Source organism: Cetorhinus maximus, chromosome 1 (assembly GCF_964194155.1).
Source record: "Cetorhinus maximus chromosome 1, sCetMax3.hap1.1, whole genome shotgun sequence".
Classification (NCBI taxonomy): Eukaryota; Metazoa; Chordata; class Chondrichthyes; order Lamniformes; family Cetorhinidae; genus Cetorhinus; species Cetorhinus maximus.
The window spans coordinates 220,531,111-220,558,431 of NC_135879.1; the positions used below are offsets into that span (position 1 = coordinate 220,531,111).

Genomic DNA, 27,321 nt, shown 5'->3' on the forward strand with positions numbered 1-27,321 from the left:
ACCCCCGCCCTGTCCAGGTCCCAGGTCCTCCCTGCTCCACCCGGCCTCTCCATCAACACTACCACCACCCCGAACCCCCACCCCACCTGCCCATCTCTCTGGGCCTCACCTCCCCTCCCCACCCTTTGACCCCCAAAACTTACCTGGCCCTGGACTCCCAGGACTTGGGCTGTGGGGACTGCTTGCAGTCCCAGTCCTGCCCACTCCAGCTTCCGGTGCAGGGACAAGGAGGCTGTCAGCCAATCAGATTGGCCGGCAGCTCTCTGAGGTAGGACTTCCTCCTGAGTGAAGTGGTGTTTGGGGGGGTGAGGGGGGGGGGATGTCCTGCCTTCAGCCAGTTAACACTTGTTGGAGTGTTAAATGGCTGCAGGGCAGGCAGTAACAGCAAGGATGTGTTCTCCGCCGACTCCTTGGATGGAGGGAAGGCAAACCCCGCCATCCCAAAAACCCTGGCCCTGAGATAGTGGCTCTCATATGTTGAGGGAGCTGATCCTCTGCCTGTAGTGGACCATGTGTTGGGGTCTCGTCTCCTCGGAGCTGGAGTTGAGAGTAAATCTCCTCTGTCATGTAGAACAGCATGTAGTTGAGAAGGCTGCTGCTGTTGTTGGTGGTGTTGCTGCTCCTCTTACTCTTCATCAGAGGTGGAAGGTGAAACTGCACAAACTGCCCTTATGTCATGAAGGCTGCCAGCACGGAAAAGCAGCTGAAGGTGAGTGAAGTACTAGATGGGTGAAGTGTCTTCCAAGAAGTTGGCAACAACTGTCATTCAATGAAGCATGCTCTCTGAGAAGGAGTGCTATGAGCAATAGCTTCAGGAAATGGGTCAGCCAGCTGTTTAAAGCCAGAATCCTTGGTTAAAACAGAGCTTAATGACCTATTTAGATATTTAAATGTGTTACACAACAGCTGCTCGGAAGGTTCCCTGCTCGCATTCGAACCTGCCTGGGTGAAGCCCAGAAGAGGGCAGAATGATGTCGGAATCCTGACTTGACTTCTCTTTTAGGGGATTTAAGTCCCCGCACAGACCCAAATCAGTCTCCCCCTTGTTTGTGAAAATTCCCCCAGTAACACACTTTCCTTCTCGTAAGAACATAGGACCTAGGAGCAGGAGTAGGACATTCGGCCCTTTGAGCATGCTCCGTCATTCGATAAGATCTTGGCCAATCTGGTTGTGGTCTCAACTCCACTTTCCTGTCTGACTACCTTATCTATCAAAAATGTATCCAAGTCTACTTTGAATAAATTCAATGACCCAGCACCCACTGCTCTCTGGGGAAGAAAATTCCTCAGACTAACAACCCTCTGAGACAAAAAAATTCTCTTCATCTCTGTCTTAAAAGGGATACCTCATATTCTTAAACTATGTCCCCTAGTTCTAGTCTTCTCCACAAGAGGAAACATCCTCCCGGTATCTACTCTATTAGATCCCCTCAGTATCTTATGTTTCAATAAGATCTCCTCTCATTCTTCTAAACTCCAATGGGTAAAGGCCTAAACTGTTCAACCTTTCTTCATAGGATAAGCCCTGCATCCCAGGAGTGAGTTGAGCAAACGTTCTCTGAACTGCTTCTAACACATTTATATCCTCCTTTCAAATAAGGAGACCAAAACTGTACGCAGTATTCCAGATATGGTCACACCGAGGCCCTTAACTGCAGTAAAACTTCCCTACTTTTAGATTCTATTCCCCTTGCAATAAATGGCAACGTTCCATTTTCCTTCCTAAGCACTTGCTATACCTGCACACTAGCAATTTGCGATTCTTTTACCAGGGCACCCAGATCCTCCTCTACCACCAAGTTCTGCAATCTTTCTCCATTTAAATAGTATACTGCTTTTCTATTCTTCCTGCCAAAGTGGCCAGGTTCATATTTTCCCACATTATACGCCATCTGCCAAATTTTTGCCCACTCACTTAACCTATCTATATCCCTTTGTAGGCTCTTCACCATACATTCTGTCTCCTCATCCAACTTATTGATATGGATTGTAAATAGTCAAGACCCCAGTATTGAGCCCTGTGACATTCCACTAGCCAACCTGAATATGCTTCATTTATCTCTACTCTCTGCTTCCTGTTAGCTAACCAATCCTTTATCCATGCTAATGTGTTATCCCCTGTACCATGAGCTCTTATTTTGTGTAGTAACCTTTGATATCAAATGCCTTTTTGGAAATCCAAGTACACCACATCTACAGGTTCTTCTTTGTTCATGTTGCTTCCTCAAAGAACTCTTAACAAATTAATTAAACACAATTTCCCTTTCACAAAACCATGTCGACTCTGCCTGACTCCATTATTATTTTCTAAGTATCCTGCTATAACCACCTTAATGATTCTAGCAATTTCCCTATGACAGATGTTAGACTAACTGGCCTATAGCTTCCTGCTTTTTGTCTCCCTCCTTTCTTGAATAAAGGTGTTACATTTGCTTTTTTCCAATCCACTGGGACCTTTCCAGAATCTAGGGATTTTGGAAGATTGTAACCAACGCCTCTACCATCTCTGCAGCCACTTCTTTTAAGACCCTAGGATACAGGCTGTCTGGTCTTGGGACTTGTCAGCCTTTAGACCTAATAGTTTTCCCAGCACCTTTTCCCTGATGATGGTGATTATTTTAAGTTCCTCCCTTTCACCTCTTGATTTTTGAGTACCTTTGGGAAGTTTTCTAAGTCTTCCACAGTGAAGACAGACACAAAATACCTGTTCAACACTTCTGCCACTTCTTGTTTTCCATTATTAATCCCCCAGAAACACTCTCTAGAGGACCAGCACTCTCCTCAGATGCTGCCCGACTTGCTGAGTATTTCTAGTATTTCCTATTTGTATTAAGGCAAGGATATTTCATGGTTTTAGCAAAGTCAATAGTGGATTATTTAGAGTTATTTATTTATGACAGTGTTGTCCATCTTGTATGTAAACTGCAATTAATTTATAAGGCATTTGGCTTGATTTTTGTGAATTGACTTTAGAATTGTGTGTGCTGATTTTAGGTATAGCAGTATGTAATGTCCCAGCAGCCTCTGTAGAGGAGACAGCAGACTCTACAATGTGTCATATTTTGAACCTGTATAGACGGACCACCTGGCTCCACCAAGCTTTGCGGGAAGGCACAAGAGTTCAGAGTGTTGAACAGATACGGGACATAGCTTCAGGAGCTGCCAGGATTCGAGGGGAGACACTTGGTATCATTGGCCTAGGTGAGACAGTTGCTGAAGTGAGACAGAAAATGGGTCCTAGTGTATGTTGGTGTGCAAAACTGAAGTAGTTTTTTGCCTTGTTGTGATTTAATGGCTCTTCATTCAAATCCAGTCACAATACATAGGCCTGTTAAAAATTATAACATGGAGACAGACTCCTCAGCCCAACCAGTTTGTTTTGATTCTCATCTTTCACATGAGCAGTCGAGTAAGGTGTATTTTTTGAAAGAAAACTGCAACTTAGATCCCTGTTACAAGCTTATTTTAGTAGAATGGGCTGGATTTTCCTCCAGTATCCCAGCAGAAAATCGAGCAGGAAGTCCCAGTATTCCTACCAGATTGCTACCTTATTGCTAGGTTCCTCTTCCCTGAATGGAAATGTTTGATGTCTGTGTCCCTCCCTGCGACTTTTTTTTTTGTTCATGAGATGTCGGCATTGCTGGCTAGGCCAGCCTTTATTGCCCATTCCTAATTGCCCTCATTCAGAGGGCATTTAAGAATTGACCACATTACTGTTGGACTGGAGTCTCATATAGGCCAGACCAGGTAAGGACAGCAGATTTCCATCCCTAAAGGACATTAGTGAACCAGATGGGTTTTTGTGACAATCGGCAATGGGTTCGTGGTCATCAGACTTTTAATTAGTACTGAAGACTTGTGCTCCAGGACTTGCTGCGCCACTAGCCAAGCTGTTCCAGTACAGCTACAACACTGGCATCTACCCGGCTATGTGAAAGATTGCCCAGGTGTGTCCTGTACACAAAAAGCAGCACAAATCCAACCCAGCCAATTACCGCCCCATCAAGCTACTCTTCGATCATCAGTAAAGTAATGGAAGGGATCATCAACAGTGCTATCAAGCGGCACTTGCTTAGCAATAACCTGTTCACTAACGCTCAGTTTGGGTTCCGCCAGGGTCACTCAGCTTCTGACCTCATTACAGCCTTGGTTCAAACATGGACAAAAGAGCTGAACTCCCGAGGTGAGGTGAGAGTGACTGCCCTTGACAGCAAGGCTACATTTGACTGAGTGTGGCATCAAGGAGCCCTAGCAAAACTGCAGTCAATGGGAATCAGGCAGAAAACTCCTCCACTGGTTGGAGTCATACTAGCACAAAGGAAGATAGTTGTGGTTGTTGAAAGTCAGTCATCTCAGCTCCAGGACATCATGCAGGAGTTCCTCAGGGCAGCGTCCTAGGCCCAACCATCTTCAGCTGCTTCATCAATGACCTTCCTTCCATCATAAGGTCAGAAGGGGGGAGGGATATTCGTTGATGGTTGGGCTGACAAGTGGCAAGTAACATTCGCGCCACATAAGTGCCAGGCAGTGACCATTTCCAACAAGAGAGAATCTAACCTTTGCCCTTTGATGTTCAGTGGCATTACCATCACAGAATCCCTCGCTATCAACATCCTGGGGGTTACCATTGACCAGAAACTGAACTGGATTAGCCGTAGAAATACTGTGGCTACAAGAGCATGTCAGAGGCTAGGAATCGTGCGACGAGTAACTCACCTCATGACTCCCCAAAGGCTGTCCACCATCTACAAGGCACAAGTCAGGAGTGTGATGGAATACTCCCCACTTGCCTGGACGAATACAGCTCCCACAACAATCAAGAAACTGGACACCATCTGGGACAAAGCAGCCCATTCGATTAGCACCACATCCACATCCAAACATCCACTCCCTCCACCACCGACGCACAGTAGCAGCAGTGTGCACCATCTACAAGATGCACTGCAGGAACTCACCAAGGCTCCTTAGACAGCGCCTTCCAAACCCACAACCACTACAGGGAGGACAAGGGCAGCAGATAGATGGGAACACCACCACCTGGAGGTTCCCCTCCAACCCACTCACCGTCCTGACTTGGAAATATATCGCTGTTCCTTCACTGTCGCTGGGTCAAAATCCTGGAACTCCCTTCCTAACAGCACTGTGGATGTACCTACACTACATAGACTGCAGCGGTTCAAGAAGGCAGCTCACCACCACTTTCTTGAGGGCAACTAGTGTTGGGCAATAATCGCCGGCCCAGCCAGCGAAGCCCACATCCCGTGAATGAATTTTTTAAAAATCCCAGATTTTTATTGGATTCAAATTTCACCATCTCCTGTGGTGGGATTCGGTCTTGGGTCTCCAGAGCATTACCCTGGGTCTCTGGAATACCAGTCCAGTGACAATACCTCCTTCTGCCTGATGAAAGGTAGTTGTAGGCCCTGGGTATTGACAATAAGGCCTCAGTGTTCTTTTAATGGTTGTAGAGGCTCTTGTAAAGGCCTTTGCTTCTTCTCTTTTGGCCCCATGTTAAAACATTTAAAATAGAATTCTTGTAATCCTCTTTAGGACTTTAAATCACCAACCCTCTCTTGGTGTTGCAGGACTTTTAACCTTCAATACCTTGAAAGGTATTGAAGTAATGGTCTCATCAAAAGGGTAAAAGTACTAAATTTTTTATCCTAAAAAATTAAAGTTTTTTATTATGTTAGAAATTGTAGCACTGTGGATAAGCAGCTGTACTGACATCTAATGATTATTCTTTCTTTTTTGTCCTTTAGGGCGAGTTGGTCAAGCATTAGCATTGCGTGCAAAAGCATTTGGTTTTAATGTAATTTTCTATGACCCATACCTCTCAGATGGTATTGAACGTGCATTGGGTCTCCAGCGAGTAAACACTTTACAAGACCTCCTCTTTCACAGCGACTGTGTGTCACTACATTGCAGCCTGAATGAACACAACCACCATCTTATCAACGATTTCACTATCAAGCAGGTACGTTTGTGGTTTTCCATTCATGTTGAATAATTAGAAACTCCTACTGTCACAGTGTGATCCCAGCAATCGTGGGACCAAATTAGTGAGGCATCTATCAATATGAGCATTGAGTGTAAAGGCGAGGGAGAGTGCACTTGAGAACAGGTGTTAGTGACATAAGTTTCAGTGCTTATCCCTGTAAATGTCAGCTATCTCAATTGATGCTTCAGCCCCCTCACTTGATCTGCATATTGGAGTGAAAGTGGATAGGAGTAATTTCTTTTTAACTACATGTGTATGAGACTGGGTTTTGATAATGTGGCTAACTTAATGGGTTGAAGGGACTTTCCCAGTCTGTTCAAATGCTGGATGACTACTGCTCATGTTGACGGCAGACTCTGAATATTACAATGATTGTGTTAGATAATGATATTTGAATTATTAGTTTACGTGAAGCAAATTAACATTTTTGGATCACTTGGTCAGTACTTGCACTATATGTGGAATAGTTATTTGTTTGTGGTGAGTCTCTGGGGTTTATACCCAGAATTTCCATATGGGTATTCAAGACTATATATCGTGCCCTCAGTTCCATGTTTTATTTTTACATATATGATTACTGAAAAAGCAAGCTGGTTGGAATGTTCCAGCAAAACAAGCTAAGCAAAGTAATCAAATAAAAACCATATTTCACATTACTGCCCTCACAAATGCATCAGTAATATCATCAAATGGTTGACGTTTTTGGCCTAAACAATGACAGTAATAATAAGCTTAGATTACTGTAAGAGCTGAAGCAATTTAACTTCGAAAAAATATAGAAGGGGGAGATCCGAAATTGTATTGTTGGTTTTCTGAACATCTTTCCTCTTTAACAAACTGTTATTTTCTCTTCAAATGTCTGAAAATAACCTGGCTGCTTTAACACTGTTGAGATCTGTGTCAGCTTCATTTATGGATGATAAAATTTCTATTCAATGGGAGACATTCGTACCCTGGGTCTGTTTTACTGCTTCAGTCAATTAAATGTGTGAATCACGTTGGCTAAAATGACAGAACATGGAACATTATTCTTGGCTCATTTTCAAAATGTTGCTTTATAACGTGTCTCACCTTCAGATATTACCATCAGAAAATAGTGTAAGTTGTCATAGGTTTGATTTCTCATTTTGTTTCTCCTCTGCAGATGAGGCAGGGAGCATTTCTGGTGAATGCTGCCCGGGGTGGGCTCGTCGATGAAAAGGCGCTGGCTCAGGCTTTGAAAGAAGGAAGGATACGAGGAGCAGCCTTAGATGTGCATGAATCGGAGCCGTTTAGGTATTGTCAAATCCAAAAAAAATTTCAATTTTGTCACATTACAGTTAGAGAAAAGATTATACCCAATAAAACTAAAAGTGGGAAAATGCCAAAGGCAGAGAGAACTTGTTACAATAAGTGCTCAATTTATTTAAAAGTCCTGTGATGTAGTCTATCTGTCCTTCCATAAAACCTTTATAAAGTCCTGTTAGAGGGCTCTTTAAACAAATGGCTGGGCGTCAGAGGTGAAACCTGGAGGTACGTGAAGAAACATGGGACAACGATAAGCTGGGGAGATATCCCTCATTTCAAGTAATTGTTGCCTCTGCTATTTTGAATCCACATGAATGACCAGGAATCAGAAACCCAAGTTGGCCGTTGGGAGGGAGGTAGGGAAGGAATGAAGTCTGATGCAGTAACCAAGGAACTGCAGAATAACCTAGTCAAAACTTTACAAGTGGGAGATGAAATTCAATAAGTGCAAATGCTTCACATTGGAAGAAGAGAATAACTGATATACTCAGTGAATGGTGAAGAGAAGCTGGAAGGGACCATGTCTGGTTGTAGACAGCAATCAACAAAGCAAATAAAATGTTGGGCGATGTTGCTAAATCAGTAGACTATGGGGCTGATCTTCCTCTGCTTTGCACCGAGGCAACGGTTACTTACTTCCTGAGTATGAGGCATAGCATTGTGTCTGCCCCACTTACCATGCATGTAAACTTTACCCAAGGAAACCTTGAATGTTTGCGCAGAGATATAATTGCAAGCATTGTAGTAATATGTTTATAAAGTGAAACCTATCATAATACCCCATTTTCCCAAGTTTCTGCTTGCAGAGGACCAAATGTGTTTGAGAAGAGATGGGTATCAAAGTCCCAGAGGTAGCATAAAGGGAATTCCTTTATAAAAAAAAAATACTCCAGATGCTGGAAATATGAAATAAAAACAGAAAATGCTGGAAATATTCAGAAGGTCTGACAACGTCTGTGGAGAGAGAAATAGAATTACCATTTCTGGCCTCGTCACAACCTGAAACCTTACTCTGTTTCTCTCCCCACAGATGCTGCAAGACCTGCTGAATATTTCCAGCATTTTTCTGTTTTGTTCTTTAAATAGGATGGGCAGTGCAACTGAAAGACTTCTGCCTCCTGTTTTTGGACAGGAAGTCTCAAAGCAGGAAAGCCATCCCCCTGCTTCTGGTATCTCAAGATTCCAGCAGCAGGAAACCTGTCTATTTATCTCCTTGGAGCAAGTTCCTATCCCAAGGTGCCCTGGAGAACGTGAAACCCAGAACTACAGTCAGATCAAATAAAGGAGGAGAGTTGGGAGGAGTTCCAAGATCAACCCGTTCAAGTCTTGGAATCATAATGCTAAAGCTGTACAGTGCTCTGCTGAAGTAGATGTCGTCTACCACATTCATTTTCACTGAAGAGATTAAAGGGAAATTTCCAAACCCAGGTGGTACTTGCAGGGAAGGCCTAACAGGCTGACCTATTGTATCTGAGAACTGCCTTGTGAGGAAAGGATAGAGACACAACTCTTCTGCCTTGAAAGGGAACAACTGAGACAGATCATCACGGAATCATATGATATGGAGTGGATTTGCAAAGGTTAATCCAGAGCACTGTAAAGTATACAGTACAACTACAGAAGAAGGGGACATAAGTACAACCTGGTGAAAGGCAAATTTAGGATTTTCAAATAATACATATTCAGAACAGTTTTGTGGTAGGAAGGTGAGGCAATAAATCAGGAATCCTTCAAGAGGCAGTTGGATTCAATGGTGGTGGAGTTGTTTTCCGTGAAGGGATGAGCTAGATGGCCCAGTATTTCTGTTTTATTTACATAATCTATAGCTTATGTTACTGTTAACTTACTAGTTGCAGCCAGATAAAGACTAAAGCTGCCATCTCCCTTATGGGGAGGTGGTGGCATAGTGGTATTGTCACTGAATTAGTATTTCAGAGACCCAGGGTAATGTTCTGGGGACTTGGGTTCAAATCCCACCACTGAATTCAGTAAAAATCTGGGAATTAAAAGTCCATTGCCAATTGTCGGTTCACTTAACTGCTGTCCTTGTCCAGTCTGGCCTACATGTGACTTCAGACCCTCTTAAATGCCCTCTGAACAAAAGCAATTAACCAATAAATGACATCGACCTAGGCACTGGAACCTTCGCTATCGCTGGGTCAAAATTCTGGAACTCCCTCCCTAACAAGCACACATGTGGACTTCAGCAGTTCAAGAAGTCAACTCATCACCACCTTCTCAAGGACAATTAAGGATGGGCAATTAATGCTGGCCTAGCCAGTGAAGCCCACATCCTGTAAATGAATTTAAAAAGAGCAGCTCTTCTATACATGTCAGTTTTAACTCCAAATCAAAAGGTAGTGAGTTCAACTCTCTCTCTAGGACTTAATCCAAGCTGACACTAGTGCAATATTGAAGGAGCATTGTGGGCAGCCTCTTGGATGAGACATTAAACCGAGACCCTGTGGATGTAGAAGAGTCCACAACATTATCTGAAGAAGAGCAGGGGAGATCCCTTGGTGTCCTGGCTAACAGTTTTCCCCCAGCATCGCCAAAAAAAATCTAATTTGCTCCTTGCAGGACTCTGTACAGATTGACTGCTGCGTTTGTCTACGAAGCAACAGTGAGCACACGTCAAAAATGGTTCATTAGCTGCGAAGATCCTTGGGACGTCCTGAGGACGTGAAAGGAGCTATATAAATGCAAGTTTGTTCTTATTATATGTAACTAATTAATCTCCAACACCACACTCTCACAGTTGGGGTGTGAAGCACAATGTTCATATTTTCAGCTGTATCGGGTTCGTCAGCGTTTTGTGTCTCAGAATTTTCTGAATTTCCACAGGGGGTTGGTGGTGGGGGGCACTGGATCACTCAAATGTGGTCTTTGAGTCCACAAGTTTGAGGTCAATTTTATAATCTTTAGAATTGTCTTCCTAAACGGAGTTGGTGTATTTGGTGACCGCTTTGGTGCCTTCGGAGACGGCGTGTTTGGCCAATTCCCCTGGCAGCATGAGGCAGACGGCGCTCTGGATCTCCCGGGCCGAGATGGTGCGGCGCTTGTTGTAGTGAATGAGGTGCGACGCCTCGGAGGCGATGCGCTCGAAAATGTCGACAACGAAGGAATTCATAACACTCATGGCCTTGGACGAAATCCTGGTGGAAGGGTGGACCCTTCCGTAATGGAATAGCTCTGCTTGCGAGATTTTCTTCGCTTCTTGGTGACTTTAATCAGCGACTGTTTCGACACCTTGCAGGACGCACCGCCCTTCGTCGCAGCCGCCAAGTCAGGCATTGCACTCAACTCGGACCAACACAAGTCACATCAAGTTTGAGGTCAATATGGTTCACCGAGGTGCTGTTTGTTAAATACTTTGTATTTTCCAGATTGAGATTCTGGAGGTTGCTGCTAATTGCACATTAATTTGTTTAATTGTATGCAGGTGGTGAGCGTGAACTGGGGATTCACATCAGCACATATAAACAGGCACTCATTGAAACTGTGGTGTGACTTGAGTTAGGAGCAAAATGCTTGTCGGTTAACTCTGTAAATAAATGTAAGACTGACTAAAGGTTGTATCAGTGCTGTCCTTCACCAACTAGCAAGCTAACCTGGGATCAGAACCTAAAGGGGAAGGTTGGAAGCTAAGAAAAAAGAACAGGTAGAAAACTAACGATTGGGGTCTGATGTTACCATGACTGCAGCTTATTCTGTCTCTCACAGTTGTGCGAAATGAAAAGCTGCATCAAAAGATTAGAGAGCCTTCGGGAATAAACGCTGTTACTGCTTCCCCCCTGTATCACGACTGTTGTATTTATGCGTTTCTTGTTTCATTGTGTCACTCTGTGCCTTTTTTCTATTACTCTTTCTTTTCCATGGGCGGAATCGTCTGCTCTCAGCTGGTGCCTCACTCGGTTGCCTGACAAAGTGGCGAGGCACCTGCACTGACTCTGAGGAGGAAGGCCCACCATATGCTCTGCCCTGTGGACAGCGGCAGGCCTTCCTCCAGACTAAGCACCCTGGAAGACAACCTCCCACCCACCAAGAGCTGCTAGCCAATCAGAGGCTGGAAACTCTTGGGCTCCGCTGCGCCATGGGAGAGGCCGTGGCTGCTGCTGGTAAAACGTCCCCCAGTGTCCCAGGCTCACGGAGCGACACAAAAAAAAGGCAAATGCCGTTTGGGGCGGGGCGCAACCTCACAGGGTGGGGGGTCACGGGGAGAGTGGGGAGATGCATAGGGGTCAGCAGCAAGGCCAGAGGGTGGCTGTCAGCGGTCACCCCCACCCACCCCATGTCCGTGCCCTGATCATGCACAGATTGGTGCACATCGAGGGATTCCCCTCACCCACCCACCCCACAGCTGACGTGCAGCCCAGACAGTTACCAGTCATGCAGGCTGCATGTCGGCAGGCCCACCTGGAGCTGAGAAGATTGCCGTCAAGGCAGGAAGAGGGCCTTATGTGGTCATTAATTGGCCAAATAAGAGACTCAAATGGAGACAGGGTGGGAAGGTCACCCATGGGCCAACCCACCTTCCAGTGGAAGCAGGACGGCATCAGGATCCATCCCGGCACTAACCTGCCAGATCCTCAGGCCCACTACCTCCTTCCTCATCTCCTGTGGGGACAGAAGATTCTGGCCCATGTCTCTGTTTCTCCATGTTTCTTCCGAGTTTTATGTTTCTGTTGATCTGACGGTATCCGAGTTACGCGCTCACTGTTTTAGGGACAGGCACTGGAGTCATGTGTGGTCTGATATCTTCCTTTGTTTGGAGGGTACATGGATTGTGGGAGCTACAGTTTGCTGTGGAGATGGGAAAGATATTGGAACGATTGGAAGTTCTGAGGGAGAACTTTATAGATTATAAAGTTTGCAAATTGTACTATAGCTGACCTGGAAGTACTTGATGCTGACACTTTAGGCAGAGTTTTGGAAACCCATGAAAACAAAGGGACCTAGAATTTCCCACTGGCATGCCAGTTTGCCAGCGTGATCCTGCCTCCAGGCCACTTGTAAGGAGGTTCAGTTTGAGGTTGCGATGAGGAACTTGTCAGGTTTCAACAGCATCTTCCAAACCTGTGACCATCTAGAAGGACAAGGAGACACATGGGAATACCACCACCTGGATGTTCCCCGCCAAGTCATGCACCATCCTGACTTGGAAAGATATCGCCGCTCCTTCAATGTCACTGGGCCAAAACCCTGGAAATTCCTCCCTAACAGCACTGTGGGTGCATTTACACCACATGGACTGTAGCAGTTCAACAAGGTGGCTCACCACCACCACCTAAAGGGCAATTAGGGATGGGCAGTAAGTGCTGGCCTAACCAGCGATGCCCACATCCCATGAACGAATAAAAAGACCCTGACCTGTGCTGACTGGAGTGGCTGAAACATAGCCAGTGAGAGAAGGTGGCTTCCCTGTGGCAGCCCCAAGGCCAGTACTCCGATTCACTATTTAAGCATCCCCATGCAGCTGACTTAAAAATGGCCAGAGGCTTCACGAAGATGGTCTGGCAGCAATGGTCATTTGTATTCTCAAAGACCTTTAAAAGTGCTCCTTCTTGAGGCCCTCTCGCACCCTCGCCCTCTTGCGCCCTCGCCTTCTTGAGGCCCTCCCCTCCTCTCCCATTTGCCCTAGAGTGTTCTTGCACGCGCCCTCGCACCAGCTCTCGCGCGCGCCCTCGTGCCAGCTCTCTCGCACTCTCGCGCCCTCGCGCCAGCTCTCTCGCGCCCTCGCGCCAGCTCTCTCGCGCCCTCACGCCAGCTCTCGCGCCAGCTCTCTCGCGCGCCCTCGCGCCAGCTCTCTCTCGCGCCCTCGCGCCAGGTGTCTCTCGCGCCCTCGCGCCCTCACGCCAGCTCTCTCTCGCGTGCCCTCGCGCCAGCTCTCATTGAGAGTAATCAATTATACTCCACTCCTACTGGATGCCTTTAAAATGGAGCTTTGTGACTTAATGCTCTGTTTCCACTGAATCTCCCTGGCCCATCATTTTCACTGACTACTGCAGTTGAGTGGCTGTGGGGGCACCTTATCGATTTATTCAACTTGGGGTTCTATTATGTTATTGGGACCCTGATTGTATTTTAACACAGGCCTCAACAGGGAAGCCAACAGCTTTCCTACCAGGTGAGAGAAGGCTGGTAGCTGTCAGGAAGAACAGAGTGGCCCTCGAAGGTAGGCGAGACCCTTCTCTTTGTGGGGCCGGGGGGAGCAGGATTGCTCCACGTGACTCGCCTGCTTGTCAGTGAGCCTTCCTTTGGGGTCAGAGGCCTCTGCTTGTCCAAAGTTTCCCTCTTGCCCATTTCAGGCAGGCAGCTGACTAACGGCATGTTGATGAGACTCATGGCTTGAAACAAACCCAGGCCTCAAATTTAGGATTCCCGGTGCATTTTGAACTTGTCTCACCCCCTACCCATCCAAAATCTGCAGGAGTTCAAATTGACCCCAAGGAAAGTAAAAGTTTTATTTTCTGGATATATTGTGTCTGGAATATTGTGTACAGTCCTGGGCGCCACACTATAGGAAGGACGTGAACGCATTGGTGAGAGTGCAGAAGAAGTTTACGACAGTGGTTTTAGAAATGAGACACTTAGGTTATGAGGAAAGATTGGAGAACTTGGGACTGTTTTCCTTGGAGAGGAGAAGGCTGAGAGGAGACTTGATAGGAGTTTTCAAAACCATGTTGGGTTTGGACAGAGTAGATAGGGAGAAACTGTTCTAGCTCGTAAACGGATTGAGAACCAGAGGGCACAGTTTTAAAGTGTTTTGCAAAAGTAGCAAATGCGAGTTGAGAAAGAACACGAATAGTTAGGGTTTGGAATGCACTGCCTAGAAGTGTGGTGGCGGCAGATTAAATTGAGGCATTGGATGATTATCTGAATAAAAACAATGTGCAGAGCTACAGGGAAAAGGCAGGAAATTGACACTAAGTTAAAATGCTCCAAGAGCAGACACGATAGGCCTATTGGCCTCCTGCACCATAGCAATTCTGTGATTCTGTGTCGTGGGTGAAAAACTGTCATCGTTGGAAAGGATCTGATGGCTGTCATGTCACATGGTTAACATAGACCAATGAGAGGCTTACTACAATCATGCAGTATTTCAATCATAGAAGTATTACTGGTACATGGACAAAACAACCGTATTGATATATCAATAGATGACCATTCACAGCATTATTGACCTGAAGCTGTAACTATTCGTTATATATACAAAAAAATTAATATAATTTAGCACAATTGTACAAGCTTACTGACTGTGAAAGTATTTAATTGTTTTCTTTTTTGTTGGTCAATTTGAATGGGTATTAATTTTAAAAATATATATTTGTGTATACAGTTTTAGTCAAGGTCCTTTAAAAGATGCTCCAAACCTAATCTGCACGCCGCACGCTGCCTGGTACAGTGAACAAGCTTCAATTGAAATGAGAGAAGAGGCAGCTCAAGAAATCCGGAGAGCTATAACAGGTAAAGCTGTTCTAAACTGTGTCTGAACCTGATCTTGACGTTGTGCGACAATGTAGTGTGGGTGATGGTGAATCAGCCTGTTTTACATCTCCTTCAGCTTTTATTTCCATTGACTTTGGAAATTAAATTCAAGAGAGATTCGTTATTACATGTGTAGGTGGCCGCACAAAGTCAAAACTTACCCCACAAATGCAGTCTGGAGGCTGTGTAACCTTTACACTTGCAAATAATGCAGTGTTAATACTTTAGTTTATACGTGAATAGCCTGCAAATGGTTTAAAACATAAATGGATTCCCAATATACTGAGCATCCCTTTGAAACAGCTAACCATTTAGCCCTGTTTACCAAAGAAGAGTCATATTGGACTCGAAATGTTAACTCTGTTCCTCTCTCCAGAGATGCTGCCAGAGCTGCTGAGTTTTTCCAGCATTTTCTGTTTTTATTTCAGATCTCGAGCATCTGCAGTATTTTGCTTGTATTTTAAGCTCTATTTACCTGCCATTTCTCCTAGCCTTTTTAATTTTTCCTTTTTCAAATATTTGTCTTTTGAAAGTGCATCGACAATCGTTTCTTATCCCAACAGCCCTCTGGGTGAGGGAAAATAAAAAGATCAATCTCTTTCTTTTGCTTATGATCTTAACTTTATTTTCTTTAGTTACTCAATCACTGACCAGTGGAATTAGTTATTTCCTAGTTACCTTATCAAAACTCCTCTTATTTTGAGCACCTCTCCTTTTGACCTTCTCAGTTTTAATGGAAAGAGTCTGACTTTTTCTAGTCTTTTCTCAAAATGAAAGCCTCTCATCTATGGTAAAGTACCTCAAATCTGCTCTGACTGCTTTGCTTTTTTCATTGCTTCGGTGCTGTCCTGATTTCTTCCACGTTGATGCTAGTTGTCATTCCTTGATGTGCAGCTACCTCTTCTGTTTTTATTCTTGGGTTTCCTTCATTCGTTAGCCAATTAAAGCATTGGCCTCACCTCCCTTTGAGTTGAGCATACACATTATGTATTCTGTATTGAAAATCTTATATTTGCTTTTAATCTTTGCCTACACAACCTTACATCCTGTTGCCAAGTTTTTGTTGCACTTTTGTGCCAACCTATTCCATTTTCAATTCCTATGTCTACATTTATAACAGTCCTGCACAGACACAATGGGCCGAATGGCTTCCTTCAGTGCCATTAATTTCCTTGATTCTTGGAATTGCCCCCACAATACCAGTCTTCATATGTCCCCAAGTACAAAGTACAGATAGCATACATACATTCACTACTCTCTGTTTTCTGTCTTGTCATCTCCCTACCTTGATGCCCTGTGACACTTCAGTTAGTTTTATTGATGTCTCCTCTGTGGCACTTTTATTAAACTCTTTTTGAAAATCCCAGCACTGCTCAGATGGAACTTGTCCATCCTGGCCAGGCTATTTCACTGAGAACTGATCCCAGAATCGGAACTCCATTATCTCTTCAGATTTTCAGTTAGGGCCCTTATTCATATAAGGTAACCGACCAACACATGGCACCAGGAATAATCATAGCTCCAAGTATTGTCATTCTGAGTTTATAAAAAAGCACAAAGAGTAATATAGTGTTGAAAAGAAATGTTATTTGCAAATTGAAAGTTGTACACATCACCTTAGGAAGCAGGTGCTAAGTATGAATTTTTTTATTAATTCACAGAATTTGGGCATCGCTGGCTAGACCAGCTTTTATTGCCCATCCCCAAGGGTTTCTTATTTCTATTAATGGACGAGAGTTCTTGTGCTCAGTTTTATTTCAGATGTATGTTTTGTTGTGCTATGGGATGAACCAGTTAACACACCTTCTGCATTTTCTTTAGGTCGTATCCCAGATAGCCTGAAAAATTGTATTAATAAAGATTACCTGACTGCAGCTACTCACTGGACTGGAATGGACCCTACAGTAGTTCACCCAGAACTAAATGGTGCTGCCTACAGGTAAGCACTGTAGGGAAGGCAAGGACTTGGTTGAAGAAAATGACATTTACCGTCAACTGCTAGTGGCAAGTTGTCAAATTGAATTCAATAGATCAGTTATTTTGTGGGCTGGCGTCAGCAAAAGAAACCGTAAAAGCTGCCAGAAGTTCATAAAATCCCAACTGATTGAGGTTGCACCCGTAACAAAGCAAATGGTGACGAGGGGGCTGATCCAGGAACAGGGACACCATAGAACAGGAATTCCTCATCCTCGGCCTTTGTTAGGACCTGCTGTAAGCAAGGTGAGGCCGACCGGGTTTCACATTGAAGATGCTCTACATAATGAATTTTGGTTAAAACTATGCAAGTAATATTTAAAAATTAGACCTATTTTTTACTTATTGGAAAATCTACATTAAAGGCCAAGAACCTGTTATACAAACACCACTGAGGCTGAAGGGAATATAATATTGTTAATAATAATAACGTACACATAGCATCTTAACACAGGAATCTGCTCAAAGCATTTCACACAATGAATTACCCTTCAACTGTAATACTGTTCTTATGTAATCAAACAATAACATACTCTACCTTCAAGCCCCAAAAGCAGCAATTTGGTGATATAAGCAGTTAAACTGTTTTAGTTGAATTGTTCTTCTGTGTTTGTTCATGAAATATGGGTGACAATGGCATGGCCCATTCCCCATTTTCCTGAGAAGATGGTGTCGGGCGTTCTCCTTGAACCACTGCAGTCTGCACGGTGATGGTGCTCCCACAATAGTATTGGGAGGGAGTTCCAAGATATTGACCCAGCAGCTAGGAAGGAACAGAAATATATGTTTGTCAGAATGTGTTGACTTGAAGGGTAACCCGGAGTTGATGGCGTTCCCATAACATTGCTGCTCTTCTTGGATTTCAGGGGAGTCAGATGTTAATGTAATACTGTCGAAGTAATTTTGGTGAGTTGCTGCAGTGCATCCTGTACATGGTACCAACTACAACCACAATCACCAGGGTTTAGATATTGGCAAGGGGATCCATTAATGGGACGACCTTTTCCAACATGGCCTTGAGCTTGTTGAGTGTAATTGCAGATGAGTGGTAACTATTCCATTGCGCTCCTGACTTGAATTTTGTACCTGCTGGAAGGTCAGAAGGTGAGTTACTTGTCGCAGAATAGCCAGCCTCCGTCCCAGGCACTCCATCGCCCTTCTTCCCTCATCTTTTTCCATCGCCCCTCCCATGCCTCCTATCCCAGATTTACAGGCCCCCTAAAATTCAGCCCCTACTGTGTAAGCTACTTCATAGTCAGAAGAATTGTGAATGAAGCCACACAATGTACAATCATCAGCAAACAGCCCCATTTCTGACCTTATGACAGAGTTAATATTATTCAGTGATGAAGCAACCGAAGATGGTTGGCCCTAGGATGTTTCCCTGTGGAACGTCTGCAGTGATGTCTACTTAGTTGCCTTGATGTCAAGAGAAGTTACTCTCTCCTCTGGCAGATGTCTGGATTGACTGTGATGAGGGGGTCTGGAATTGAGTGATTCTGGAAGAATCCTAACTGAGCATTGGTGGACAGGCTATTAGTGAATAGAAATTGTTTGATTATGCAATTCATGACTTCCCTCTTCACTTTACTGATGATTGGGAGGCAGCTGGTAGGGTGGTCGTGGGCTGGGCTGAGTTTACCAATTTTTTTTTGTAGGTAGGAAATAATTCCATATTGCTAGGTAGGTGTTAGTATCATAGCAGCAGTGGAATGGTTTGGTTAAGGGAACGACCAGCTCTGGTGCTCATCTCTTCAGCACTATAGCCAGGAAGTTGTTGGGGCCCATTGACTTTGCTGCATTTTTAAAAATTCATTCACGGGATGTGGGCTTTACTGGCTGCCCAGTATTTATTACCCATCCCTAGTTGTCCTTGCAAAGGTGGTGGTGAGCTGCCGCCTTGAACTGTTGCAGTCCATGTGGAGTAGGTACACCCACAGTGCTGTAAGGAAGGGAGTTCCGGGATTTTGAACCGGCGACAGTGAAGGAACGGCGATATATTTCCAAGTCAGGATGGTGAGTGACTTGGAGGGGAACTTACAGGTTGCGGTGTTCCCATCTATCTGCTGCCCTTGTCCTTCTAGATGTTAGTGGCCGTGGATTTGGAAGGTGCTATCGAAGGAGCCTTGGTGAATTCCTGCAGTGCATCTTGTAGCTGGTACACACTGCTGCCACTGTGCATCAGTAGTGGAGGGAGTGAATGTTTGTGGACGTGGTGCCAATCATCAGACTGTTTTGTCCTGGACAGTGTCAAGCTTCTTGAGTGTTGTGGGAGCTGCACTCATCCAGGCAAGTGGAGAGTATTCCATCACACTCCTGACTTGTGCCTTGTAGATGGTGGATAGGCTTTGGGAAGTCAGGTGGTGAGTTACTCGTCACACGATTCGTAACCTCTGACCTCCTCTTCTAGCCACAGTATTTATATGGCTAGTCCAGCTCAGTTTCTGGTAAATGGTAATCCCCAGGATGTTGATAGTGGGGCGTTCAGTGGCATTATAATCACTGAATATCAAGGGGCGAGGGTTGGATTCTCTCTTGTTGGAGATGATCATTGCCTGATACCTGTGTGGTGCGAATGTTACTTGCTCCTTGTCAGCCAAAACCTGGATTTTGTCCAGGTCTTGCTGCATTTGGACATGGACTGCTTCAGTATCTATGGAGTCACAAATGGTACTGAACATTGTGCAATTATCAATGAACATCCCCACTTTTGACCTTATGATGGAAGGAAGATCATTGATGAAACAGCTGAAGATGGTTGGGCCTAGGACACTACCCTGAGGAACTCCTGCAGTGATGTCCTGGAGCTGAGATTACTGACCTCCAGCAACCACCTTTCTTTGTGCTAGGTATGACTCAAACCATCGGAGAGTTTCCCCCCTGATTCTCATTGACTCCAGTTTTGCTAGGGATCCTTGATGCTGCACTTGGTAAAATGTAGTCTTGAAGTCAAGGGCAGTCTCTCTCACCTCACCTTGGGAGTTCAGCTCTTTTGTCCATATTTGAATCAAGGCTGTAATGAGGCCAGGAGCTGATTGGCCCTGGCAGAACCCAAACTGGGCATCAATGAGCAGGTTATTACAAAGCAAGTGACGCTTGATAGCACTGTTGATGACCCTTTCCATTACTGATGATTGAGAGTAGACTGATGGGGTGGTAATTGGCCGGGTTGTATTTGTCCTGCCTTTTGTGTACAGGACATACGTGGGCAATTTTCCGCATTGCCAAGTAGATGCCAGTGTTGTAGCTGTACTGGAAGAGCTTGGCTAGGGGCACAGCAAGTTCTGGAGCACAAATCTTCAGTACTATTGCCGGAATATTGTCAGGGCCCATAGCCTTTGCAGTATTCAGTGCCGACAGCCGTTTCTTGATATTATATGGAGTGAATCAAATTGGCTGAAGACTGGGCTCTTCCGTCATTGAGGATGGGGATATTTGTGGAGTCTCCTCCTCCAGTGAGTTGTTTAATTGTCCACCACCATTCACGTCAGGATGTGGCAGGACTGCAGAGCTAAGATCTGATCTGTTGGTTTTGGGATCGCTTAGCTCTGTCTATCACTTGCTGCTTCTGCTGTTTGGCACGCAAGTAGTCCTGTTTTATAGCTACACCAGGTTGACAGGTCATCCTTAGGTATGCCTGGTGCTGCTCCTTGCATGCTCTCCTGCACTGTTGATTGAACAAGGGTTGATCCCCTGGCTTGATGGTACTGGTAGAGTGGGGGATATGCCAGGCCATGAGTTTACAGATAGTGTTTGAGTACAGTTCTGCTGCTGCTGATGGCCCACAGTGCCTCATGGATCCCCAGTCTTGAGTTGCTAGATCTGTTCGAAATCTATCCCATTTAGCATGGTGATAGTGCCACACAACACAATGGAGGGTATCCTCAATGTGGAGATGGGACTCTGTACCACAAGGACTGTGAGGTGGTCACTCCTACCGCTCCTACCGATACTGTCATTGTCAGATGCATCTGCAGCAGGCAGGTTGGTGAGGTGAGGTCAAGTATGTTTTTCCATCCAGCGCAATCATACAAATTAGGAGCAGGAGTAGACCACTCAACCCTTCGAGTAAGATCGTGGCTGATCTGATTGTGACGTCAATTCCACATTCCCATCTACCCCTGATAACCTTTCACCCCCTTGCTTATCAAGAATCTATCTGCCTCTACCTTAAAAATATTCAAAGACTCTGCTTCCACCACCTTTTTGAGAAAGAGAGTTCCAAAGACTCTCAACCCTCACAAAGAAATTTCTCCTCATCCCTGTCCTAAATGGGCAACCCCTTATTTTGAACAGTGGCCCCTAGCACTGAATTATCCCACAAGAGGAAACATCCTCTCCACATCAACCCTGTCAAGACCCCTCAGGATCTTATATGCTTTAATTAAGCCACCTTTTACTCTTCTAAACTCCAGCAGATACAAGCCTGGCCTGTCCAAACTTTCCTCAAAAAAGCAACCCGCCTATTCCAGGTATTAGTTTAGTAAACTTTCTCTGAACTGCTTCCAACGGATTTACAACCTTCCTTAAATAAGGAGATCCTTCCTTAAATAAGGAGACCAATACTGTCCACAATCATGCACTTGTTGCTGGACACTACATTGATATTAGTGGGGACCTTGGGAGAAGTCGGATCATCCACCAGGGCATTTTGGCTGAAGGTGCTTACAAACTCTCTTTAAATCAAATGCTGAGCTTCCACCATTGTTGCAGATGGAAATGATGGCGTAACTAGGAGCAGCCTCTTCCTCTATTAGTTGCCTGGTTGACCACCAGAATTCACAACTGGATGTGGTCGGGTTCCAGTATTGGACACAATTCTCCAACTGAGACCGAACTCGTGTTTTATAAAGGTTCACCATAACTTTCTTGCCTTTGTACTCGTGGCACAGTTCTTAAAGCCAAGATCCCATATGCCTCATTAGGCTAGAACATTTAACCTGAGTTACTAATCACTCTCAATAAGTTGCTGAAGTGAAAATAAGTTTTGATTGAGCCCATTATTTAGTTAACAGCAATTAAAAGAACACAGTGCCACTGTTACCTCAGGATAATGTTTTATGTTCAATATTAATGGGTAACCAAGGGGCTAATAAGAGTGAGGAACTTAAAAGTAATTAATGCCAGCAGAGGAAAAATATGGGAGAAACTTAGAAACACACAAATTTTCAGGACCTCACGGCCTACATTTCTCAAAGAGGTAGGTGCAGAGATCGTGGGTGTGCTGGTTATGATTTTCCAAAATTCTCTAGATTCTGGAATGGTTCCAGCAGATTGGAAGTTAACAAGTGTAACAAGAATGGAGGGAGAACAAAGGAAACTACAGGCCAGTTAATCTGGCATCGGTCGTCAGGAAAATGATAAAATCTCTTATTAAGGAATTTTTACAATGCACTTAGAAAATCATAGCATGATCATATGGAGTCACTGTTGTTTAATGAAAAGGAAATTGTGTTTGACAAATTTTATTAGAGTTTTTTGAGGGTATAACTTTTAGGGTTCACCAAGAGGAACCAGTAGACACTTGGGGTAGGATTTTTCGGATGGCAAGGTTTCTCGCCACACCAATCACAGCAACTCCATAGCCATTTAATGCTCAGGAGCATTAAGTGGCTGGAGACGGGACTTCTGCTCAGATTGGCCGGCAACTCTGTAGTCCCAGCAGCAGCGATGGCAGCAGTGGTCAGGACTGGTACTAGCAAGTCCCAGAATCGAGGACCGGGTCTCATGGCAGGGAGGTGAAGTGAGGGTTTTGGAGCGTGGGTAGGGATGTTGGCGGAGAGCGGGATGGGGGGGTGGGTGTTGGGGGCGGGCGCAGATGTTTGAGTTGGGGGAGGCATCCAATGTGGAAAGGGGGCCCTGAGTGAGGCGATTTTTTTTTTCTTTCTCTCCCCACTTCCTACCTGAAGCCCAAGCAGGGCCTTTTTTAATAGTAAATTAAAAAGAAGTACAAGTTAATCACTCTTTCACCCTTAAAGGAGTGTTTAGGCCATTAGATGGTGGGAGAAAAGGTGAAAGGGCTGGTGTCACATTTCATGTGCTTCAATGGAAAGGTGCTGTAGGAAGGGGAGGGAATTTTGGGATGATTGAGGAGAGGACCAGGAATCATGGAGGAAATGGCCCTTTTGGAATGCTGAACAGGAAGAGGAAGATGTGTTTGGACATACAAAGCGGCAAAGATTAGTGGTAAGCCAGAGGATTGACAACGTTTTAAAAACCAACAAAAGATGACCAAAAAAAAAAGAGGGAGAAAATAAACTTTGAGGGTAAACTAGCAAGTAATATAAAAATGGACAGTAAGAGCTTCTTTAAATATATGAAAAGGAAGAGAGAGATCAAGTGAACATAGGCCCCTTAGAGAATGAGGCTGGGGAAATAATAATGGGGAATCAGGAAATAGCAGAGGAGTTGAATAAATACTTTGCTTCAGTCATCGCGGTAGAAGACACTAATAGCATCCCAATACCAAATAATCAAGGGGTAAAAGAGAGGGAGGAAGTAAATGCAATAACTATCACTAGACAAAAAGTACTAGGGAAACTAATGCCGCTAAAGGCCAATAAGTCCCTTGGACCTGATAGGTTGCATCCTAAGATATTAAAGGATAGTGGATGCACTGGTAGTACTCTTCCAAGAATCCTTAGATGCTGGAAAAGTCTCAGAGGATTGGAAAATGGCCAATGTAGCACCCTTATTCAAAAAGGGAGGGAAACAAAAATCAGGTAACTATAGGCCAGTTAGCTTAACAACTGTCATTGGGAAAATGTTAGAGTCTATTATAAAGGATGTAATAGCAGAGCTTTTAGAGTTACATAATCTAATCAAGCAGAGTCAGCATGGCTTCATGAAGGGGAAATCATGCTTAACAAATTTATTAGAATTCTTTTGCGGTAACAAGCAGAATAGATAAAGAGGAACTAGTATATGTAAAATATTTGGATTTCCAAAAGACATTCGATAAGGTACTGCATGTAAGGCTACTTAATAAGATAAGAGCTCATGGTGTTGGGGGTAGTATATTAGCATGGATAGAGGATTGGCTAACTAATAAAAGACAGAGAGTTGGGATAAGGGGGGCATTTTCAGGATGGCAACCTGTAACTAGTGGAGTGCCACAGGGATCAGTGCGGGGGTCACAATTATTTACAATATGTATTAATGACTTAGATAAGGGAAGTGAATGTACTATAGATGACACAAGAATAGGTGGGAAGGTAAGTGGTGAGGGTGACGTAAGGAGTTTACAGGGGGATATAGACAGGTTAAGTGAGTGGGCAAAAAAGTGGCAGATGGAATATAATGTGGGAAAATGTGAGGTTATGCACTTTGGCAGAAAGAATAGAGGAGCTGAATATTATTTAAATGAAGAAAGATTGCACAGAGGAATTTGGGGTCCTTGTGCATGAATCCCAAAAAGCTAACATACAAGTTCAACAGGTAATAGGGAAGGCAAATGGAATGCTGGTCTTTATTTCAAAGGGGATGCAGTATAAAAAGGGAAATCTTGCTAAAACTATACAAGGCACTAGTTAGACCACACCTAGAATACTGTGAACGGCTTTGGTCCCCTTATCTAAGGAAAGATTTACTGGGATTGGAGGCAGTCCAGAGAAGGTTCACTAGGTTGATTCTGGGTATGGAGGGATTTTCTTATGAGGAGAGGTTGAGTAGGTTGGGCCTGTACTCATTGGAGTTTAGAAGAATGAGAGGCGACCTTAATGAAACATATAAGATTCTTAGGGTGCTCGACAGGGTAGATGCTGAGAGGTCATTTCCCCTTGTGGGAGAGTCTAGGACCAGAAGGCATAATCTTAGAGTAAGGGACCGCCCATTAAGACGGTGATGAGGAGGAATTTCTTCTCTCAGAGGATAATTAAATTGTGGATTTCTTTACCGCAGAGGGCTGTAGAAGCTGGGTCGTTAAGTGTATTCAAGGCTGAGGCAGACAGTAAGGGAATCAAGGGTTAAAGGGAAAAGGCAGGAAAGTGGAGTTGAGGATTATCAGATCAGCCATGATCTCATTGAATGGCGGAGCAGACTCAATGGGCCGAATGGCCTACTACTCCTACATCTTGTGGTCTTATGATGGCGCCAAGTTGATAGTGGCGGAAATGGCAGAGGGTCATCTGTTGAATATGGAGACTGGTGGGGTGGAAGATTAAGACATGGGAAATCCTATTGTGTTTGTGGGAGGGAGGGGAAGTGCAGAAGGACAGAAAATGGAATGGACATGGTCGAGGGCCCCGTCAACCTCTTTATTCTTGATTGAGAATAAAGAAACACATATCGGAAGCATTGTTTTGGATGATGGTATTGCCCAATAAGATGTGATGGAGATAGTGAAACTGGGAGAAAGTCCATTCAGGAAGCAGGTTGGGAAGAAGCGTAGCCAAGGTAGCTGTAGGAGCCAGTGAGCTTATGGTCAATATTGATTGGTAACCTATTCCCCAAAATGGAAATGGAGGAGGCAAGAATGGGATGGGAAGAGTCAGAGATGGACTGAGGGAAAGGTGGAACTCGAAAGCAAATTTGTTGAAACTTTTGCAGATTGGGGTAGCGACAACAGGAAACTGTACTGATGGAGTCAACGGTATATGGCAAAAGAGGTGAGGGAGCAGACCTGTTTAGAACTGGAACAAAGAATGTTCCACATATCCCAGGGGAAAAGGCAAATATGGCTGGACCCTTACATATTCCCATAGCAACACCTTTTATTTAGAGGAAATTAATAGAGTTAAAGGAAAAGTTGTTCAAGGTGAGGACCACTTCAGCCAGGTGGAGGAATGGGGTGGTGGATAGGGGCTGGCAGGACCTCTGTTCAAGGAAGCAGAGTTTTCAGGCCATCCTGGTGGGCACAGGAGGTGTAGAGGGTTTGGATGCCCATAATGGAAAGGAGACAGTTGGGGGTCCAGGAAACTAGAAAAGTAGAGAAGTGGAAGGCATCGGAAGAGTGGAGGTTGTTGTTAGGAAAAGACTGGACTAGGAGGGGTAAAGAAATAAAGTCAAGACAGGAGGAAATTGGTTCTGTGAGGTAACAGCCTGTGTACTTGTTCTGTATAACTGTTCTAATAATGTTCAGCCATTTTATTAACCAAGTGTAATTTAAGTGAGTTAGCATACATAATTTACTGTATCTACTAGTTAATTTGTGAGGCTTGCCAGCTTCTGTACTCATATCTTCTAGTTCATTTGCGTCCTTGTGTAATTAAGAAGGGCTGTAATTCTAACCTGTTGTTGTTTTTTATCTCCCCCAGGTACCCACCAGGTGTTGTTGGGGTAGCTCCCAGTGGACTTCCGCCAACAGTAGAAGGAATAGTTCCCAGTGCTGTGCCGTTGTCGCACAGCCTTTCCACAGTAGCCCATCCACCACACGCCCCTTCCCCAGGGCAAACAGTGAAACCGGAGTCTGACAGAGATCACACAGGTGACCAATTGTAGCCGGATGGACCGCATTCCTGACCCGAGATCTTCACCATCCACAGAAATTCAGAAAAAAAAATTCTGGTTTTTGAATAATGGTGAACAATGGACTATGGAAAAAAAAAAACTGAGCTTAGAAACTGGTCCAACTTCAAATAAAGATGTGGGAGAGAAGAAGAAATTTGGTAAATTTGTTCCTCCGTTAAATTGTAGCTTGTCCCTATCCAGTGGACTGATTAACTGTTTCTGTGTCTTATGGGTTCCCTGTGAGCAAGAGAAGTTCTAGTAGTTAATTCTATCATGAATGTACTATGTCTGTGTACAGTTTTAGAACTTAAAGGGTTTGTTCGCTTAGCTGTGAAACAGAAACCAAGAGAGATATTCAGTAAAACTGATTTTTTGAAAAGAAAACAATCTTTCTTTTATACATTAAATCCACGCCCAAAAAGAGGCAGTTTTCAGACGTCTCAGGAAACTAGGGAAAATTCCCACCTATTTTGTGTTATACGCCATGCAGTGCATTGTTTTGTAACTGCTTGTCTTTTTTTTTTAGTATCAGCTAGTAAGATCAACACTCTCTTCTTGATTCATTGTTTTATTTTTGGCATGAATTCCCATTACTTTTCTGGGGGCTGAGGAGAATGTTGCAAAGAGATTTTGAAAACAAAGTTTCATCTGAAGCAGCACTATGCTTACTGTCATCAGTTTAAATGTATATCATTGGTGGTATGCGTATCGGCACTAGACTACTGGAAAGTAGCAGCATTTCTTTGCCTACATCGATTCCTGTTAATGTGGTAGGCTAGCAATATTTTCGTTGAAATAATCATGTTTTGTGACGTAACCATTTGTATGAATTATTTTAAAGAAATAAAACAAAAAGACAGAAAATGTCGTGTGGCATGTGTTTCACCCTATAATTTTGCATCTCCTGACTTGTATTTAAGATACTTAGGGTGAATGTTTCTTAATTTATTTTAAGGCAGAATAAAGCCTAAATTAATACACCATAACAATAGCAATTATATAGTGTCTTTAATATAGAAAAATGTGACGTGCCTCAAGGAGGGAGTCAGTAAAAATGGATGGCAAATTGGGTAATTTTCTGAAGAGAGAAGGCTTGCAGGGCTGTGGGACGAAGGTGGGGAGTG

The 27,321-nt window shown here is 44.2% G+C and overlaps 1 protein-coding gene across 19 annotated transcripts in view; it reads left to right on the top strand.

The window, feature by feature from the left end:
* ctbp1 (C-terminal binding protein 1) overlaps nt 1–27,061 on the top strand; it is a 414,171-nt gene extending 387,110 nt beyond the window's left edge. For 18 of the 19 annotated variants that reach the window (XM_078553464.1, XM_078553510.1, XM_078553546.1 and 15 more), the window contains 6 exons: nt 2,995–3,201; nt 5,763–5,977; nt 7,146–7,276; nt 14,628–14,755; nt 16,598–16,715; nt 26,005–27,061. In XM_078553464.1, the coding sequence (XP_078409590.1) occupies nt 2,995–3,201; nt 5,763–5,977; nt 7,146–7,276; nt 14,628–14,755; nt 16,598–16,715; nt 26,005–26,188 (983 nt within the window). In that variant the 3' untranslated portion in view covers nt 26,189–27,061. Of the gene's footprint in view, nt 1–2,994; nt 3,202–5,762; nt 5,978–7,145; nt 7,277–14,627; nt 14,756–16,597; nt 16,997–26,004 lie in introns of all 19 variants that reach the window. The other variant, XR_013578151.1, reaches the window with a different exon arrangement.
* The last annotated feature ends 260 nt before the right edge of the window (nt 27,062–27,321 follow it).